General features: G+C 42.0%; 2 protein-coding genes across 8 annotated transcripts in view; one reads left to right on the plus strand and one right to left on the minus strand.

Moving 5' to 3' along the window:
- PIAS2 (protein inhibitor of activated STAT 2) overlaps positions 1–3,453 on the plus strand; it is a 32,734-nt gene extending 29,281 nt beyond the window's left edge. For 3 of the 5 annotated variants that reach the window (XM_061450533.1, XM_061450531.1, XM_061450532.1), the window contains 2 exons: positions 1,201–1,238; positions 2,640–3,453. In XM_061450533.1, coding sequence (XP_061306517.1) covers positions 1,201–1,238; positions 2,640–2,810 — 209 coding nt within the window. In that variant the 3' untranslated portion in view covers positions 2,811–3,453. Of the gene's footprint in view, positions 1–715; positions 1,181–1,200; positions 1,239–2,639 lie in introns of those variants that run through there. The other 2 variants (XM_061450536.1, XM_061450534.1) reach the window with 1 other exon arrangement.
- A 6,752-nt stretch (positions 3,454–10,205) lies between these two features.
- Positions 10,206–15,831, minus strand: LOC133267861 (elongation factor 2-like). Of its 3 annotated transcripts, XR_009742895.1 has the most exons (4): positions 15,027–15,831; positions 14,391–14,591; positions 10,996–11,183; positions 10,206–10,437 (listed from the first exon to the last, which is right to left on the minus strand). XR_009742895.1 is itself a non-coding variant. In XM_061450537.1 (3 exons), the coding sequence occupies exons 1-3, from the start codon at positions 15,102–15,104 to the stop codon at positions 10,288–10,290; spliced, it is 429 nt and encodes a 142-aa protein (XP_061306521.1). In that variant the 5' UTR covers positions 15,105–15,831; the 3' UTR covers positions 10,206–10,287. The 3 variants fall into 3 exon arrangements, 1 of the variants encoding a protein (XP_061306521.1); XR_009742894.1 differs by lacking the exon at positions 14,391–14,591 and having other exon boundaries at positions 15,027–15,556; XM_061450537.1 differs by lacking the exon at positions 10,996–11,183.
- Positions 15,832–17,434: the final 1,603 nt, after the last annotated feature.

Raw genomic sequence — 17,434 nt, forward strand, 5'->3', positions numbered from 1 at the left:
GGACTCTGGGGGTTCTGTTTGCTGGCTGTATGAACCCAGAGCCAAGGAAATGGTGACTTGTGGTGACAGGTGTCACGTTGGCCTCCTGTACTTCCCTCTCTTCCCTTCATTGCCTGTCTCCATTTCTCCCCTGCAACATCTCTGGGTTTTTTCCTCTTCTTTCAGCACCAGTTTGGCAGTGGGATGGATGTAATTCCCCTTGTTTCTCTGTCCATTTTGGTTCCCTTACTGCTCCCTCCCTCCACTTCTCCCTTGTTAAGAATTCGGCTGTCTTCCCAAGTTGCAGAGTAAGCTGAGAGAATGGGAGTCTAGAACTGTTGCCCATCTCTGCCAATTGAAACCCTAGAATGTGCAAGAATAAAAGACGCTGCCAATTCTGCAAAAGTAGCTGAGCTTAAACCTCCTTTATGACTTTTTTTTCTCTACTGGAGAAGAGGAGGAGAGATGCCACTAGTCTGAACAGATTTGGAGGTGAAGGGAGAGGGAGGGAGTAAGTTTCCCATGTCTTTCTGTTGACATAGCAAACACAAGGCCAATATTTAGAAATAAAACAAAAAAGGCTGTAATTTCTCATTGATTTAGTAATTTTAAACATCTTGCCCTAAATGCTTACACGCTAATGGTGTATAAGATGGACGCTAGCTGTCACTGCTCTTGGAGGATATACCTTGAACTACTTGTAGTTTCCTCTTCTTCATTCCTTTTATTTGTCTAGACACAAAACGGGGATGATATTAGAAATGTTTCCTTATTGGCTGCCCGTGGGTGGAGGAAGAGACCTGCTGCTTGTTTTTGGACTTGTGCATGTTGTGACTTTACTTCATTCCAGCATCCTTAATGTGATGACACTCTTCATGTCCCAGTTTGGCCAAGTCAGGTACAATATGCAGTGAAACTTGCATTATGAACCAACAGCTCCAAATGGCAACCTCCATCTAAGCAACCACATTGAACCACCCTGCAATATCCAGTGAATAATACATCATTATGTCATTCTCATTCTTAAAAAGAGCCACTTTGTACTAGATAACTCGTTTTGCTGCTGCCTGAAGTAGTCGTTGAGAGTGGTGTCACAGTGGTATATTCCATATAGAAACTGTAACAAAATCTGTTCTATGACCACAAAGAATAGACAGTTCCTTAAATTTGTGGTTTATAAATAAAAGGCTCATCCACTTATTATCCTTTTCTGTTTTCTAGGTTTGGATTTTCTTTCGCTTATGCCAGTAGATTCTCAGGTATGTTTCTGAACTGCTGGGGGTTTAATTTCTGGGTTTTGTGACATACTTTTCAAGTAATTCTCAGGGTACAGTCACTGTCCATACCATGTTTGAGACCACTTGCCTAGACCTAACCACAACCCAGGACAGTCCAAGAGGTGGTAATGAGGACACATCATAGGAGGATTCTGTTTAGCTGTAGTGTGATAAATCCAGACATCAAAACTCTATCAATAGTTTGCCCTTCTAAAGTGGAAACTGATTTGAATACACCCATCACATACTCTTAGTTCCTACTGTGCATCTGTAGGCCAGATGGAGCTTGCAGATATACTTCACCAGCTGTTAGTTTTGATAATAGTAGGAGAGGAAGTTCTAAAGAAAATATCTTCATTAATTTGATGGGCACATGACTGCACACTTTTATAATAATCCCTGTATTTAACACTCAAACCCGATCTGTTGGCTTTGGATCTGAAGCAGACCTTCTGCTTTATCTTTGTCCCTAGAACACAACAGCAGTAGGACTTACTTGTGCCTTTATAAACAAAGGCTGAACTTCCTCCTTCCCACTTAACTGCATCTTGCAATGCTCTGTGCCTCACCTTGAGATCTGAACTGCCAAATGTGGGAGTAACGTGGGAGGCTGGAAGCAGATACGCTGCCATGAAGTGTCCACTTCGGACAGTTCAAACCGTTCAGGCTCAGTTCCATGCATATGCCCCCAGTTGGAACCCACAGGGTTAGGAGAAAGTGAGATGTGACAAGCCTGTGTGTGTGCACGCAGGGGGTGCCTTACACTGCCCTCCTCTTTGACACCTGGCAGCCTTGTGTTTCTGAGTGCTCAGGATGTTCAGCTGTGCTTTCAGGAGGCTTGTTTTCCACCTCAGGGAGGTTAAACCAACTTAGTAATTTTTCTGAATCAGACTTGATCAGGGCTCATTTATCACAACTAAAATGTTTAGAGACCTGAACACATCATCATGGCATAGACTTTGAAAATGCAGCTGCTGCCCCGAGGGGAAGGAAATTACTCTGACCTCCACTGAAGTAGCAAAAAGCACTCTGCTGCCTTTCATAATGAAAGGAGCAGGCACAGGTGGTTGTGCCCAGTAGCTGTGGGCAGAGAACATTTTCCAAATAATAGTTTGTTTTTCTTGTGGATGTGGCAGTGTTTTTTAACATGTTAGTAAGTGCTCAAGCTAACCAGTTAGTAAGGGAAAACCAAAAAGAGGAGGAAGAGGGAGAAGTCATGGCCACAGTCTGCTTGCTCACTTGCTGGTTTTGCAGAACTCTGGTCCTTGCTGTGCATGTGTTATGTAATGCGTTTTGTGCCTGTTGTAGGGAAGATGTATCTTTAGAGCATGCATTTCCCTATTGCAGTTAGTATCCTAATTCTTCATTGCTTGTTTCAAGCAGTACTGTCGTCCTATGTTTTTGGATACTCTTTCCTCAACCTTAACAAGCAGCACACCTGGCAGCATCATCACATCGACCAGTCACCACGACAGCAGCACGCAGGTTAGCTCTTCCAGCAGGAGCGAGGAAGGAGTGATAACCAGTGCTCCTGACATCATCTCGCTGGATTGAGGCAAGGAACAGCATGCTGGACTGTGGGATGGATGCACTGCACAGAGCTGCTGCTGCTGCTCTCTCTCTCTCTCTGGAACTTCAGCACCTGGCAGGTTACTCTGATATTTATTGAAAGGATTTGCCTTGTGGGGAATGGAATAAATTCACCTCCATTAGGACCATAAGTGATAGATCTTTTCTTAGTTTTCCTGTTGCCCACTGAATAGTTGGTATAGAAAAGGTACCTTCTGATCATGCTTTCATGCTTCTGGCTTGTTCTGGGGAAACTGATGACTTGTTGCTGGGTGGATTTAACAAATGTTTTTCAATTTTGTTGTAAAAGACAGCAATAATGTAAAAACAAACATTTTTTAATATATATATGAAAAGGCACTTAACCACTCTGTAACAACCACCATGACCTGGACTTAAGTGCACAAGTGTATGTGTTAGTGAACTTCTAGTATTTTCACTGGCCCCTGTAATAAATTTCAGACAGTGGAGCTCTGTGAAATAGCCATGCCTTGAATTGTATGTCTCTTGTTCCTGGCTTCCCCCTTAACTTGGGGATATAGGGGAAGCCTCTGTAAAAGAGATTTGTTTCTCCTTTTTTGCTCCTGATTCCATGTTTTTCATAAAAGTAATAAAATCCTAAGCTGTGGCTTCTCCTTGTACTGTTCTTTGGGCTGGGGAGGGGATAGACTATGCAAACTCTGCTTTATGTGACCTCTGCACTGCATTGTCAGAATTGGGCCACCTGCCCACCACCAAAATCTCCAAACTGTGTACCATTGAGCTATAGTTGAATTTCTGGCTTGATTAAATTTAAGAGGTGATAGTAAAAAAGAAAAACAACCTAAAACACAAAAACCCACCTTTAAATGCCATTTTAGATAATGAGGTCCTCGGTGGCCCTTTCTGAAGTTGCTGCCCCATACCAGATGACCAAGGGAAGTGCATGCTTCCTCTAGAACTCTAAGGAGGCAAAGCTGGAATTCCATTATCCAGTGCAGGAGTATTTTCTAGGATCTCTTGCTCTCATGGTTTCTGGTCACTGCAGGAACTGCTGTATGCTGTTTGGGAACACCACACTCCTGCTTGCCATTGTGGAGGCTTGGGTTTTAGGAGGAAGATAAAAGCTGTTCATAGATGCACAATATTCCCATCTGACTGAAACTGTTGTTACAGTGCAGTGCCACTTTTTCCCACTTTACACAGCCTTCTATCATGGCTTTTATAATTCAGTGGGAACACCGTCCTCCTGTTTTACTCCTCTGCAAATGGGCTGCTTTGCTGTGTGTCTCCCCATGCCCCTCTCACGATAGCCTCAGAAGTGCTGTATGCAGAACAGGTTCCAGGAAAACCAAGTTGTATTCACAGAGCTGGAATAGTAGTATTGTTTGTGTAGGCTGACATAGCAGCTTTTCCAAGTGTGTGTTTCTGCAGAGTAATCATATTTGAGATTATTCCTTCTGTAATGGCCAGCTTTCAGTTTTCCCTAATTTTGTGTTCCTGTTTTATTTCTTTAGTCAGATGTCTGGTGCTTTTTGCCTTCTATTACTATTCCAGTATCTGAAGTACATGGATAAGAAACATTGAAGCAGGATCTATTGTAATTGTTGTCTGCCCTGTAGTCGTGCCTTTAACAGTGCATTATAGTTTGTCTTTGTCTTGGGGCTTTTTGTTGCTTTTTGGTTTATGATCTTCCACAGCAGCCTTCAGTTGACATGTTGGTCTTAATATTGCCTATGGTTTTGATTCTTTCCTTATCTGCTGAATTTTTTGCACCTGTTACAAATCAGTTTCTAGCATGATTTGTTTCTAGTAAAGCCATGCTGCTCATGAAGCTTTTTTTTTTTCTGCTTATGGCTGGTGGTGTATCAGTGCTTTCTGCATCCCAGTTGCACAGTGACTTGAACTATTACAGTATGGAAAGAGGTTCCACATTCATTCTGAATAATATGTTTCAAACTGATTTCTACTGTGGAAGATGTTAATTGTGCTCCTAATGTCCAACTGAAGCATTCAGCTGCTCAATAAGGGCAAGTGCCATTTGTAGGACATGTGCTGTAGACAGTGGGTATTGGAAATACGGCTGTAATGTTAGTAATTGTTATGCCCTGTGTAGCAGTTACTTCTCATGGCTAAGGCAGGGTTGTGTAGGAACTTTGCAGCTACATTTATCTTTAAACCTTCTAGTGCCATGACAGCAATGTCAAATGCAAACTCCAGCCGTTTGAGCCTTGTCCATTCAGAGGAGTGCTATCCTGTCCTAGGTTGTGGTGCAAGACATTGAGGTGAACAATGCTGTTTTCCTGCAGTGCTGATGTACATGCAGTAGGTGATTACAAGGCTTGGGTAGCCCTAAATGCTTTCATTCACTTGAGGTTGTATCGAGGGTTGGAGTACTCCAGTGCAGCCATGTCACAACCAGGAATTTACGCAGGGGACCAGGGGGTGCGACTTAATCAAGTCTGTACCCCATTAGCCCAACTCTGAACAAACCTGTCCATTACAGCTAGATGATTTTTTTGGTCTGTTTTTCTTTCAGTAGGTTCTAAAGTGCATCAGGTTCAATGACTGTCTTACCTCTTTTTTTTTTTTCCATCTGGTTACTGCTTTGAATCATAGAATAGTTAGGGTTGGAAAGGACCTTAAGATCATCTAGTTCCAATCTTCCAGCCATGGCCAAGGACACCTAATCCTAAACCATGCCACCAAGGCTCTGTCCAACCTGGCCTTGACCACCACCAGGGATGGAGCATTCACAACTTCCTTGGGCAACCCATTCCAGTGCCTCACCACCCTCACAGTAATGAACTATAGCAAATAGCCTTTCTGACCATCTGCAGAAGGGAAGTAAATGAGCGGCATGCCGCAAGAGCTGGCCTTTTTTCTTTCCCTCACCCATCCATTTGCTGCCTCTATTCCTGCATTTTCTGGCAGTGAGCTGGCTGCTAAATCCTGGTTACATAAAGGCTGGAACTGTATACCTGTAGGCCTGTCAGCCTGAGCCAGCTGCTGATTTTCCTCCTTCCAGGTCACATAGGTCTGAAACGTTCAAGAGCCACACGGGCAGGACCTTGCTGTCCAACAGTACAGCCCCAGGGTGTCCTGCACACATCCAGCAGCAAGAATTTGGGCATTTTCCACTTTAGTCACTGCCATGAACAAGATGCTGGGCTAACTTAGCATTTAGTCTGACACTAAATGACCATCATATTTAACTCTAGGTGTTTCCTGTGCCATTTCCTCATCTGCATGCAGTGTCATCCCCTTGTCCTGAGTGTTCAGTCCTGTGAAGAGCTGCTGCTGTGACTTGAGGCTTTGCTACTGTAGACCCATGTTTAACCATGAGTCTATAGGAATATTGATACTTTCCTGTGTCTTTAGATTGCTGATTTAGCAAGAATCAATTTGGCAAAGCACTAAAAAGGCAGATTTCAAGAAATGTGGATGTTACTATGCTATGTAAACTCAGACTGCAAGCCCAGCGTAACGAACATCCCACCAAGGCTGAGCTGTAACACTGTTTTTCCATGTTTGGAAAATGGGTCTCTTGATGAAGTTGTTTTAAGCTCTAAGGAAACCTGGAGAATGGAAAAAAACCCCAAAATACTCAAAACCCAAATAAAAACATTTACACAAACACGTGTAAATGATTTCAGCAGTTAGCACACTTATGTCCTTTGACAAAGAAACCTCCTCCAAAATAAAACAGCATTACCGTTTATGGGCAAGGAGTTCCAAACTCATCTCATGAAACTGGCAAATGTCTGTCACAAGGTCACAGGATACTCCTGAACAGCATTTTGAGTGGGGAAAAGGGAAAGGGAATATACAAACCACAACACGAGACTAAGGGCTCTGTACCATGCTGAGATGTTAGAAGTTTCAGTACAGCATAAGAAGGATCAGACTTATCATTTGAAAGACAGATTAGCAAGAGGGGGTGATGACATTTATGATACTCAGGCTGGTGCTCTTCTCTTAAAAGACTCAAATTGGTACCAAATTTTCTATCCTGCTGCCACTGAAGATGAATTCTTCAGGCTTTCAAAGGAAGACCTTGATTTATAATTATGGAAACTGAATCTGGTGTAGACTGGAAAGTCTTAATATGCAGAAAAACATTAACATTTTTTGGCACCTTCTGCTGGCACAGAAACCCAATAAAGGAGGCAGCAGGAAAATAAGGAGTAAACTCTTTGTTCTGAAGATGTGAAAGGGACAATAGGAACAATCTTGGAGTTAATAAAACAGGAACTCTTCAGTCTCTGATGCTGCCAAGGTCTTTAATTGCATGTGGGTAACAAGATACCTACCAAATGACTCATTTACAGGTAGATAATGCCTTGACCACAAATGCTGGAGATTCTGCCACTTGGGATTCTTCAGAAACACGTCCCATTTTTGTGTTCAGCCCACTAGCCACTAGTTCTGGGCACTATAAGAAAAAAAAAGTCAAGTTACATAAAAGGAAGAGATCACCAGTCATTAAAATACAGCCAGGCAGCATTAGACAACCCCTCCAGACGGCTCTTCTTGATATTTTTCTCATGGTGGCTCCTCACAAATTTCTCTCCTGTGTAACAAGTGCCTTCATTCTTGCTTCCAAGATCTCTTTCAGGAGCTCAGCCTGCCTTCTCTGCCTCATGTGACAGTGAAGTTTCCAAGTACCAGACTGCAGCTTATATACACAAAGTGAGACAAAAGTGCATATGCTCAGTGAATACCTTCAGCAGTCTTTGGGAAAGCAAGTAGAGTCCTCTAGTGCTTTGTAGTAAATGCATTTACTACAGGATGCAAGTTTTACACAAACGGGATCTCACTGTACCTTCCATTAGAACTTCAAATGTGGCTGACAAGGAATCCAGTGAAAACTGTTCTTAAAAACTCCCGCATTTTCTTACAACCATACTAGTGAGGCTCCAAAGCTCTCCTGCTTTGTCACCATAGGTCTCACATGCCAGCAAAGTGAAAAGGCTCTCTCCATTCTGCTGTTTCGTCCTTTCTTGTTCTTGTCTTCTTCAGCCCTCATGGCCAAGTCATGTTTTTAGTAACTGAGCTGCTAGATTTCCTGCCCACCACCCAGCACTGTAGTCTGGAATTATTTTTAAAGCAAGTTTTAAATCTTGCAATTGTTTTGAAGACAAACTGGTATGTGAACAGCTGTATTGGGTGATAAATACTTTTAGCATGGAAAGTATTTTCCAAGCTTTTTCACAGAAGAATTTAATTTACCAAGAAAAACAGTTGTTCAAAGCACAGAAGTTAATGTCTAAATAGCTAAAAAAAAAAAAAAAGTAAAAGCTTATTTCTAAAAATTAAAAAATCCTTGCTGCTTTTTCTGGTTATTTAGGATACCCTTTGTTTGTTCCCCTGAATGTTTACAGCCACAGAAAGGAAGAAGGGGAAACACTACCCTCACAAATCATAACTTTCCCCCCAAAGGTACAGGCAATTCATACAGAACAGCATAACTAACCTCCCCACCTACATTTTGCTGGTTCTAGTTAATTGTCTCTTAACTCTGGAATGAAAAACCCCTTCCCAAACACTCTTTGCCACCACTGATCTAATGGACATGGAACAGAGCCGTCACGGTTTACTGGAAGTAATTGTGGAAACATGATTATGTATCTACCTGTTGCATCTCTGCTGTTGGCAGTGTCCAGTTTACAGCTGGATGTAAAAGACCCTTGATGATTTTAAGGGTCTTTTACAGCCGGAATGATTCTGTGATCTCATATATAACAACACCTTGTTGCATACCTGTATTTCTTTCTACCAGACAGATTACCTCCATAAGCCTGGTTTATGCTGTTTAGAGACATGCATAACCCTCCTTGCAGCAGGAACAATTTGCCCACTACCACACTAAATAGCATCATCATGCAGAGTGAGATCATGGGTTATCAATGCACTTCTCGTGTTGTCCTCACACAGGACACCCTGCAGGAAAAATCAAAGGGGTGATACTCCTCAGGAATTTCAGACACTGATCTTCAGTTACGGGGATTCTGGCCTGATTTAAGTCACTCCTGCCGATGCTTAACAGTTAGATTTGGACCAAGGCAGTGTATGCTATACACACAGCAAAGTCCTTCCAGGAAAAACAGCATCTGAGAACTCACACGTGGAACAAACATTTAAGGTACTCACTGCGCTGGCTGTGGCTGGGGCAGAGTTAATTTTCTTCACAGTAGCTAGTATAGTGCTATGTTTTGGATTTGTGCTGGAAACAGTACTGGTAATTTTAGGGATGTTTTAGTTACTGCTAGTGCACAAGAAGCTGGGAGGGGACACTGCAGGATAACTGACCCCAACTGACCAAAGGATATTCCAGACCGTATTACCTCTGCTCAGCATGTAAAGCTGTCAGAAAGAAGGAAGGACACCTGCCTGACCATGGGAAGCGGTGAATGAATTCCTTGGTTTGCTTTGCTTGTGTGCACAGCTTTTGTTTTCCCTCTTAAAGTGCCTTTATCTCAACCCACATTTTTTTCTCACTTTTCTGATTCTTTCACACATCCCACCATGGGAGAGTGAGTGAATGGCCTCACACCACCTCAGACAACACTATGTTCATTACACAGGTTGAGTGACGCATTGTTCAGTGTGGACTTATCCCAACCAGCCCACTACCCTGCTCTTACCAGTTATCAACAGTTTCTAAAGGCTTCACATGAATACTGCTCCGATGTGTTTCAGTAACACACGATACAAGTACAATACACAGAACTACACTTGCCTCTTTTGTAGCCCACTGGGAATTAGCAACAGCACTGGCTTTGATTTCATTTGGATACTAGATTCCTTCTGTGATGTCAACTAGGATGTCTGGACCAGTACCGTCAAGTCTAAAGCACCAAATCTGACATGTCTCAGACACATCCCACTTGATTTCTCTGCCAGGTAATGTGTATGCTGCTCCAGTTCTTGAGAGTAACCGACTTCCTCTTTGCCTGCACCCTCTGCCAGGCCATCAGGAAAAGGTCCAGCCTTCGTATGCAGCCTTTGTGTTCGGAGATATAGATGAGCACTCCTGGCTTGACTCAGCACCAACAGCCTCATGTAAACATGACACAACTGGGTCTCATTTCTGTCAAGCAGATCAAAGACAAAACCATACCAAGCATAAAGCTGATCATTTCCAAACACCAATCCAATGCCATTCAATAAACTGCAGCTTCTCCTCCTAAGGCAGTGTGTTAATGGCAGGTTCACTCAGTCATCCAGGCATGCTCTGCTAGCTTTATCAAGAGAAACATTTTCAACAACATGTTTGTGGTTACCACTGTTGTTCAAGTTATTTTTTGGGTTCACTGGGTTTTCTTCACATCTCTGTCTTAATTCTAAGGTCTTTGAATGTAAAAGATTTCTTATATTATTTAATTGGTCAAATTCCTAAAAGGTTTCAAATTGCTTTAAGGAAGATGCTCTAAGGAAACCAGCAACAGCATATTAAGATGATATTTTCAAAGGTTAATACTTAGTCGTATTCTATACACTGTGGTCCACAAAAATCCTTGAGTACCTTCACTGGAATACAAGCATGATCTTCCAGATCTTTAAGGCAGATTTCTGGATGCAGAGCCCGTTCTCCAGCAATGATGTGTTCACAAAACTCTTCAATATTGCACTAAAAGAAGAAATGGTAGGGAGTAAACCTTTTAAGAATTTATTAACAGAAACACAGACTAAATCAGAAAAATGTCAGATTGCAAAAGAGCTCAGCCCCAAGTATTCAAAATTTAACAGATTATCACCTCTACATGGTTTCCAGGAATGCTCCAGAAGGAATCTCCTCACCAACAAAACTGGGTACTCTCACACTAAACAGTTTCTACTGAAGTAGCATTAAAAAAAGCAGAAGAAAAGGTACTGCTCAAAAACCCAGTGCTGCTGCTGTGTTTTTCCTCAGGATCTTCCTATTCAAACATCAGAATGTTTCTAAAAAAAACCAGAGGATGAGCAACTGTATATGCTCAGTATTTCCAAAATGGTAAGCTTTTTCACACAAAGCCAAATTGCCTATTATTTGCCTATAATCCCTCTGGATTACTGATTTTATTAAACAGGAAGAGAAGACTTTTACAAAGAAACAGTATTTTCATTTCATTAAGATTCCAAAAACTAAATGCAAGTATTTGCTTTTGCATGTATTGCTCTTCAAAAGAAATACTCTATTTCCATCTACCTTTGAATGGATTTTAGGTAATGATCTTCTTTCTTGCCAGGTGTGTAATCTGGTCCCATAATTTGACCTTTCTGTCGAGTAGAAGTGATACCAGAGAATACTCACCCAAAGGCACCCCTTGGCAGATGTGGGGATCATTTTGGAAATACATATCATCAGAGGGCCTTTGGCATCACAGTTTTTGAGACCTGCAATAAAATATGTACTTGTATCAGACATATTTTCTGTGAGACATCAAAACTTAGAACTATATACAAATTATTCCAAAACTCAGTGAAACTTACTAACAGCTCCTCTCTAAGTCAGTAAAGGACAAATGTGTGTGGACAGATGTGTTACAGCTATGGTAGTTATCAATGATTCATTGTGAATCATCACCACTGTTCTTTCTTTCAATACTGAGACCTTTGTTTTAGTACATGTTCCCTGCTCCCCCATGCTCCTCTCTTCTGGTAGCATCCATGGTATCAGTACATCTCTCCTAATATGAACTAGTACCAGGAGAAGTTTTGCACAGCGGGATTTAAAGATTCTCTGGAATCCATTAGAATCTAGAACACAAAATACAGCACTAGAAGTATTTTGTGTCCTCAGCGATCATATGGAAGACATGGTCAGAAGCAGGATCTCTAACCATAAATCCTACTCTGGTTTTGCCGTAAAAAGGTATTAGTTTATTGGAGGACTAAACGCATGTGCCATCACAGATCAGCTTCTCTTTTGACAATACTGGACTTGAAAATTACTTCAAATATGATTTATTTCAACATTTGTTGATTTCTGAGGGAAGTGACAAATTTACACAAGTAAAAAGAGTAAATCCTCTTGAAAATACTCAAGTTGATGATTACAGATGATTAGAGTACAGATGAATTCTTCAAAACTTAACTCCTCCCTATCAATATCAAACTAACAGCCCTGTATCAGATTCAGCTACGTGCTCTTTATCTAGTCATGATCTCAGACACACCTACTGATTTTAAATTGACAGAGGGGAGACTGAGATGAGCTCTTAGGCAGAAGTTCTTTCTTGTGAAGGTGCTGAGGTGCTGGCACAGGGTGCCCAGAGAAGCTGTGGCTGCCCCATCCCTGGCAGTGTTCAAGGCCAGGTTGGACAGGGCTTGGAGCAAGCTGCTCTAGTGGAAGGTGTCCCTGCCCGCGGCAGGGGATTTGAACTGGATGAGCTTTATGACCCCTTCCAACCGAAACCACTCTGGGATTCTATAAGTCTATCATATTGACTGAAATGTTAAGAGAACATTCTCTGGAAATTAAAATCTAGTTGGCTTATTCCTGCCACACAGATAAATCGGCTCTGATTTAAGAATGGAATAGAAATATAATACAATCGTAGCTGAGAGTCCTTTGTTTCAGCAACTAGATTTTCCTTGTCTCTAAATTGGAGAGACATCAATTTGACAGATGTAACACTCAGTGGATAAAGAACTGGCTGGATGGCTGCACGCAAAGAGTTGTGGTCAGTGGCTCAATGTCCGGCTGGAGACCAGTAACGAGTGGGGTCCCTCAGGGATCGGTGTTGGGACCGGTCTTGTTCAACATCTTTGTCGCTGACATGGACAGTGGGATTGAGTGCACCCTCAGCCAGTTTGCCGATGACACCAAGCTGTGTGGTTCGGTTGATACCCTGGAGGGAAGGAATGCCATCCAGAGGGACCTCGACACGCTTGTGAGGTGGGCTGATGCCAACCTCATGAAGTTTAACCATGCCAAGTGCAAGGTCCTACACCTGAGTCAGAGCAATCCTAAGCACAGCTACAGGTTGGGCAGAGAAGAGATTCAGAGCAGCTCTGCGGAGAAGGACTTGGGGGTGTTGCTTGATGAGAAAATGAACATGAGCTGGCTTCAGTGTGCGCTCACAGCCCAGAAAGCAACCGTATCCTGGGCTGCATCAAAAGGAGCGTGACCAGCAGGTCAAAGGAGGTGATCCTGCCCCTCTACTCTGCTCATGTGAGACCTCACCTGGAGCATTGTGTGCAGTTCTGGTGTCCTCAACATAAAAAGGACATGGAACTGTTGGAACAAGTCCAGAGGAGGGCCACAAGGATGATCAGGGGGCTGGAGCACCTCCCGTATGAAGACAGGCTGAGAATGTTGGGGCTGTTCAGGCTGGAGAAGAGAAGGCTGCGTGGAGACCTCATAGCAGCCTTCCAGTATCTGAAGGGGGCTTATAAGGATGATGATGAGGGACACTTCATTAAGGACTGTAGTGATAGGACAAGGGGCAACATGTTAAAACTTGAATAGGGGAAGTTTAGACTGGATATAAGGAAGAAGTTCTTTACTGTGAAGGTGGTGAGGCACTGGAATGGGTTGCCCAAGGAAGTTGTGAATGCTCCATCTATGGTGGTGTTCAAGGCCAGGTTGGACAGAGCCCTGGGTGACATGGTTTAGTGTGAGGTGTCCCTGCCCATGGCAGGGGGGTTGGAACTAGATGATCTTAAGGTCCTTTCTAACCCTAACTATTCTATGATTCAATGATTAAGCTGCAGACAATTTTAGCCATAAAACAAGCTCGTGCAGGATGGTGATCTTTAAACAAAGGGTCTGAAAACTCTGATGAGAAATTTTATAACTATTTTGTGGAAAAAGTAATATCTGAAGCTCCTTGATTCTGACAATTCCTTAGTCTAACAGCTGGACCACCAAAAGAAGACTTACAGTTGACTTTAATTTACAATTCTCAGCTATGATATAGGAAATAGTATTTGTCTTTCTATTTTAAAACCATCCTTTCAGAGATACCATAGAATCACAGAATAGTTTGGGTTGGAAAGGACCAAATCTTGGAAAGATTATCTGCTTCTACCCCCTTTATCATGTGCATATCCAGCACACTATGACATAATTAATGGTAGAGTAACAGAGACCTACATCTTTAGATCAGAAAAAGAGCAAATTAAATGTCTTACCAGTCAGGAATAGCAGAAAGGCCGTGCTTCTTGTCGTGTAAGTGACAGAAGCAGCAAACTCAGGCACAGAAAGATAATCTTAGGCTTTTAATCCTTTGCCTTGAACTTCAAATCATTCCTTCCCTTTAGCAGTTTGCCCCAGGCAAATGTCTGACACTTGATGTTTGAATGACACTGAGCAATAGCTTCAGGTTACATGTTTTGTTACTGAGAAAGTAACATTACTTTCAGGATGTTCTGCTTTATGAATTCTCTCTCCTAGTTGCTTTTGCTGCCCTATTCCTTGGTCTGAAATATGTTCCCAGAAGAAAAGGAATGAAACACTGGGGGTGAAAGGCGACTGAGGAACAGCTCCTTCGGGTTGGCATAAATGTTCACACTTGTTTCATATCAAGACTGGTATTCTCCAAAATATGACTTCAACCACAGCAAAGTTTTAGTTTTCTTTACCATAATTTTACTCACTGGTCCAGTTTCACCCTCTCTGTAGGTGGAAATGATGACACTGACAATTTCCACAACACACTGAAACGTCTTGCTAAATTTTCTCATTGCAGCTCCAGCAGCAATTCCAGCAAAGCACGATCCATTTTTGTCCATCATCAGTATTGGTTTGATACATTCTGCAACAGTCTCTGCAGAACAGCCTCTGCCTGTACACAAACCCTTAAAAAAAATATGTAAGCACAACTAAAACATTAACTATATATATGGCCAAGGTCTCACTGTACTTTGTATAGTGGTGACTGGGAAACTCAGACTGGGAATATGGTGGTTGTCTCAGTGCTCCCTGAAACGGTTGTTACACAGTTGTATCGCTCAATTTTCTAGCTGAAGGAGGGAAAGAATGACAGGCAGCTCCAGTACCTAAGATTTTACTGAAATGCAGTTACTCTGCATACAACCCACAAGCATGATAGGAAGTGAATATAATCCTCCAAGGTACAGGAAGGGCCATGGGCTAAGACTGCAAATCAGAATTCATACCATTAGAAGTTAAACTTTCAGAGAAAGAAGCTTCTTTCATCACTCACAATTCTTATTTTTTTTTAAGGGGAAGAAAATACACTGAGGCCTTTCTAATTAGAAGAGTATGCTTACCTGAAACACAGTCAGCCACATCAAGGACATCATTAATGGCATGGAAAGCTGCTGTAACTTCAGAGGAAAAACAAACATGTCCAGGGGAGCCAATTAAATTAATGAGATAACCTGAACCATCCTACACTGTTTGATGAAGGCCAAGTTGTTGTTTGAGAGTTCATAACACATAGAAATCGCCCTGTAAGAGAAGACAATTAATTTTAATAATTTAATAAGGTTTCATAATTTGCTGATTTTAAAATCTGCATTGGTCAGGCAAACAAACCTGCTCTGTTACAGTCCAAATATTTTTTGACATATTTACAGGAATAACTACAGGACTCCAATATTTCCATTTCTAAAGATTTTAGGATCTAAAATTCTGCTTTGGGTTTAAGTAGGTTTTACTCTTACTCAAAATCAGCACCTCGAGATGGTACTCACAGAATAATACCACTTTCAGACACTTGTAAAGTCACGCTCTAAATCACTTCGCAACTTCTTAACTTTGCAGTTGCAGACTTCAGAGTCATAATAACAGAGCCCACTGCAGTGGCTTGGGGGGCAGGGTGCTGGCCTGTAAGCAAACCAATAAAACAAAGTAAAAATAAAAAAGGTTACTACTAAGAAACTTTCTGAAAGCACCCTTCTCCATAGTCAGAAGCAGGTAAGAAGGTTTGCTAGGTATCACTTAAAAGCTCTACTCCAACAGTGGACAGATTGCACTCCAAAGACTGTGAACTTCTGTAATGCACAGCTCGATTTACATGTCAACTTAAGAAAGACCTGATAAGATGTAATGCTTTGAGCAAACTATTTTTTTGTCTTCCCATTAAAGAGAAAGTGAGTGAAACCCAGAGAAAGCAAGAGAAAGACAGAAAGTGAGAGAGAAAGAAAGACAGAGAAAGATAGAGGAAGAAAGCAAGCAAAAGGAAGAAAGTGAAAGAAAGAGAGAAAAGGGAAGGAGGGAGGAAGGATGGAAAGGAAGGAAGGAAGGGAGGAAGGAAGGAAGGGAGGAAGGAAGGGAGGAAGGAAGGGAGGAAGGAAGGGAGGAAGGAAGGGAAAGAAGGAAAGGAAGGGAGGAAGGGAAGGAAGGGAAGGAAGAGAAGGAAGAAAGGGAAGGAAGGGAGGAAGGGAAGGAAGGGAGGAAGGGAAGGAAGGGAGGAAGGGAAGGAAGGGAAGGAAGGGAAGGGAGTGAAGGAAGGGAAGGGAGGGAAGGGAGGGATTGAGAGAGGGAAAGGAAGAAAGGGAGAGAGAGAGAGAGGGAGGAAGGGGGGGAAAGAGACGGAGGAAGGGGGAAAGAGAAGGAGGAAGGGAGAGAGAGAGGGAGGGAAGGAGAGAGGGAGGAAGAAAGAAAATTCTTATGTAGACTTGATTGTGATCTTTCTTGCTCATTTTCCTGTGTGTCTGTGAACCATGTTTCTTTGGCTTTGTCTGATGCAATGGTGCCTGCTTTACACACCGAGGAGTCTGTCAAGGCTGATTTGCCATGATTAGCATGAGCAACCACCCATATATTCCTGATCTTGGCCTTATCCAGGATTGGTAGCATCTGGTCTATTGTGAAATTCACCTGGATGTGGGAGAAAAAAAACAACAACAAAATCAGCTACTGTTTCTTGTTAAAATCTATACACGTTTATGTGTAATTTTAAACTTTTACTATTTGTTATTAAATTCTAAATTCAAAGAAGAAATGAAGTTACTCATACTTTAAAGCTTACTATTATAAATAGCTGTTCACATTTTTGGCATGTTTTTGTAAGTATGAAGTGTGGAGGCATAACTTAAAACACAGCTCAGATTTTGTATCACAAAATGTCAACCATCACAAAACCGAAGAATCCACCTGCGAAGAGAGAACAGCTCATCCCTACCAAATGGTACACGCCGGTTAGCACACACAGCTGCAAGCTGCAGCTCTCATCAGAAATCCTACACATCTGCCCTCCATCTCCCATGGTTTTCCAGGTGATCTACTCTTCCTGGTTTCGGGAAGAGGCTGGGTTTTCTCCTTCTGTAGCCAATATACTCTAGAAACTGAAGTAAAAAACCTTTAAGACTTCTATTATCCAAGTGCAAAATTTGTAGAGCTCCTCTCACAGATGATAACCCAGAAAGAACTTTTTCTTATTTCTGTAATCGTTCTATTGTTCTATCTCTGTACTAAGAACAATTCTCCTTCAATTTGCAGGAAAGAACATCTTGACCTTCAGAAGCATTGGTAATTATCTATTGAGCAGAATGACAACTTAGCAAAGTAAGATGAGATCGTACTAATCTCGGTCTGCCTCATTCTGTAATGAGTCACCTGTAGGTCACAGGAGTACAGTTAATGTGGTTATTCTTGCCAGTCCCTTTAATGTATGAAGTCCTTCATAGAACACGGAAAAAGACAGAACTGGGAGGAGAAAATGAAGGGGAAA

Source organism: Pezoporus flaviventris, unplaced genomic scaffold (genome assembly GCF_033815535.1).
Source record: "Pezoporus flaviventris isolate CSIRO_AGI_PZ_B2104156 unplaced genomic scaffold, CSIRO_AGI_Pfla_v1 ptg000010l, whole genome shotgun sequence".
Classification (NCBI taxonomy): domain Eukaryota; kingdom Metazoa; phylum Chordata; class Aves; order Psittaciformes; family Psittacidae; genus Pezoporus; species Pezoporus flaviventris.

Bases quoted from the DNA above. Each gene is read 5' to 3' on its own strand.
- LOC133267861 (XM_061450537.1), bottom strand. From the start codon at position 15,104: ATGTTTGTTTTTCCTCTGAAGTTACAGCAGCTTTCCATGCCATTAATG. The intron at 14,592-15,026 runs GTAAGCATACTC...ATTTTTTTTAAG, and splicing joins TGTGGCTGACTGTGTTTCAG to GGTTTGTGTACAGGCAGAGG. The intron at 10,438-14,390 runs GTGAGTAAAATT...TTCTTCTTTTAG, and splicing joins GAGAGGGTGAAACTGGACCA to TGCAATATTGAAGAGTTTTG.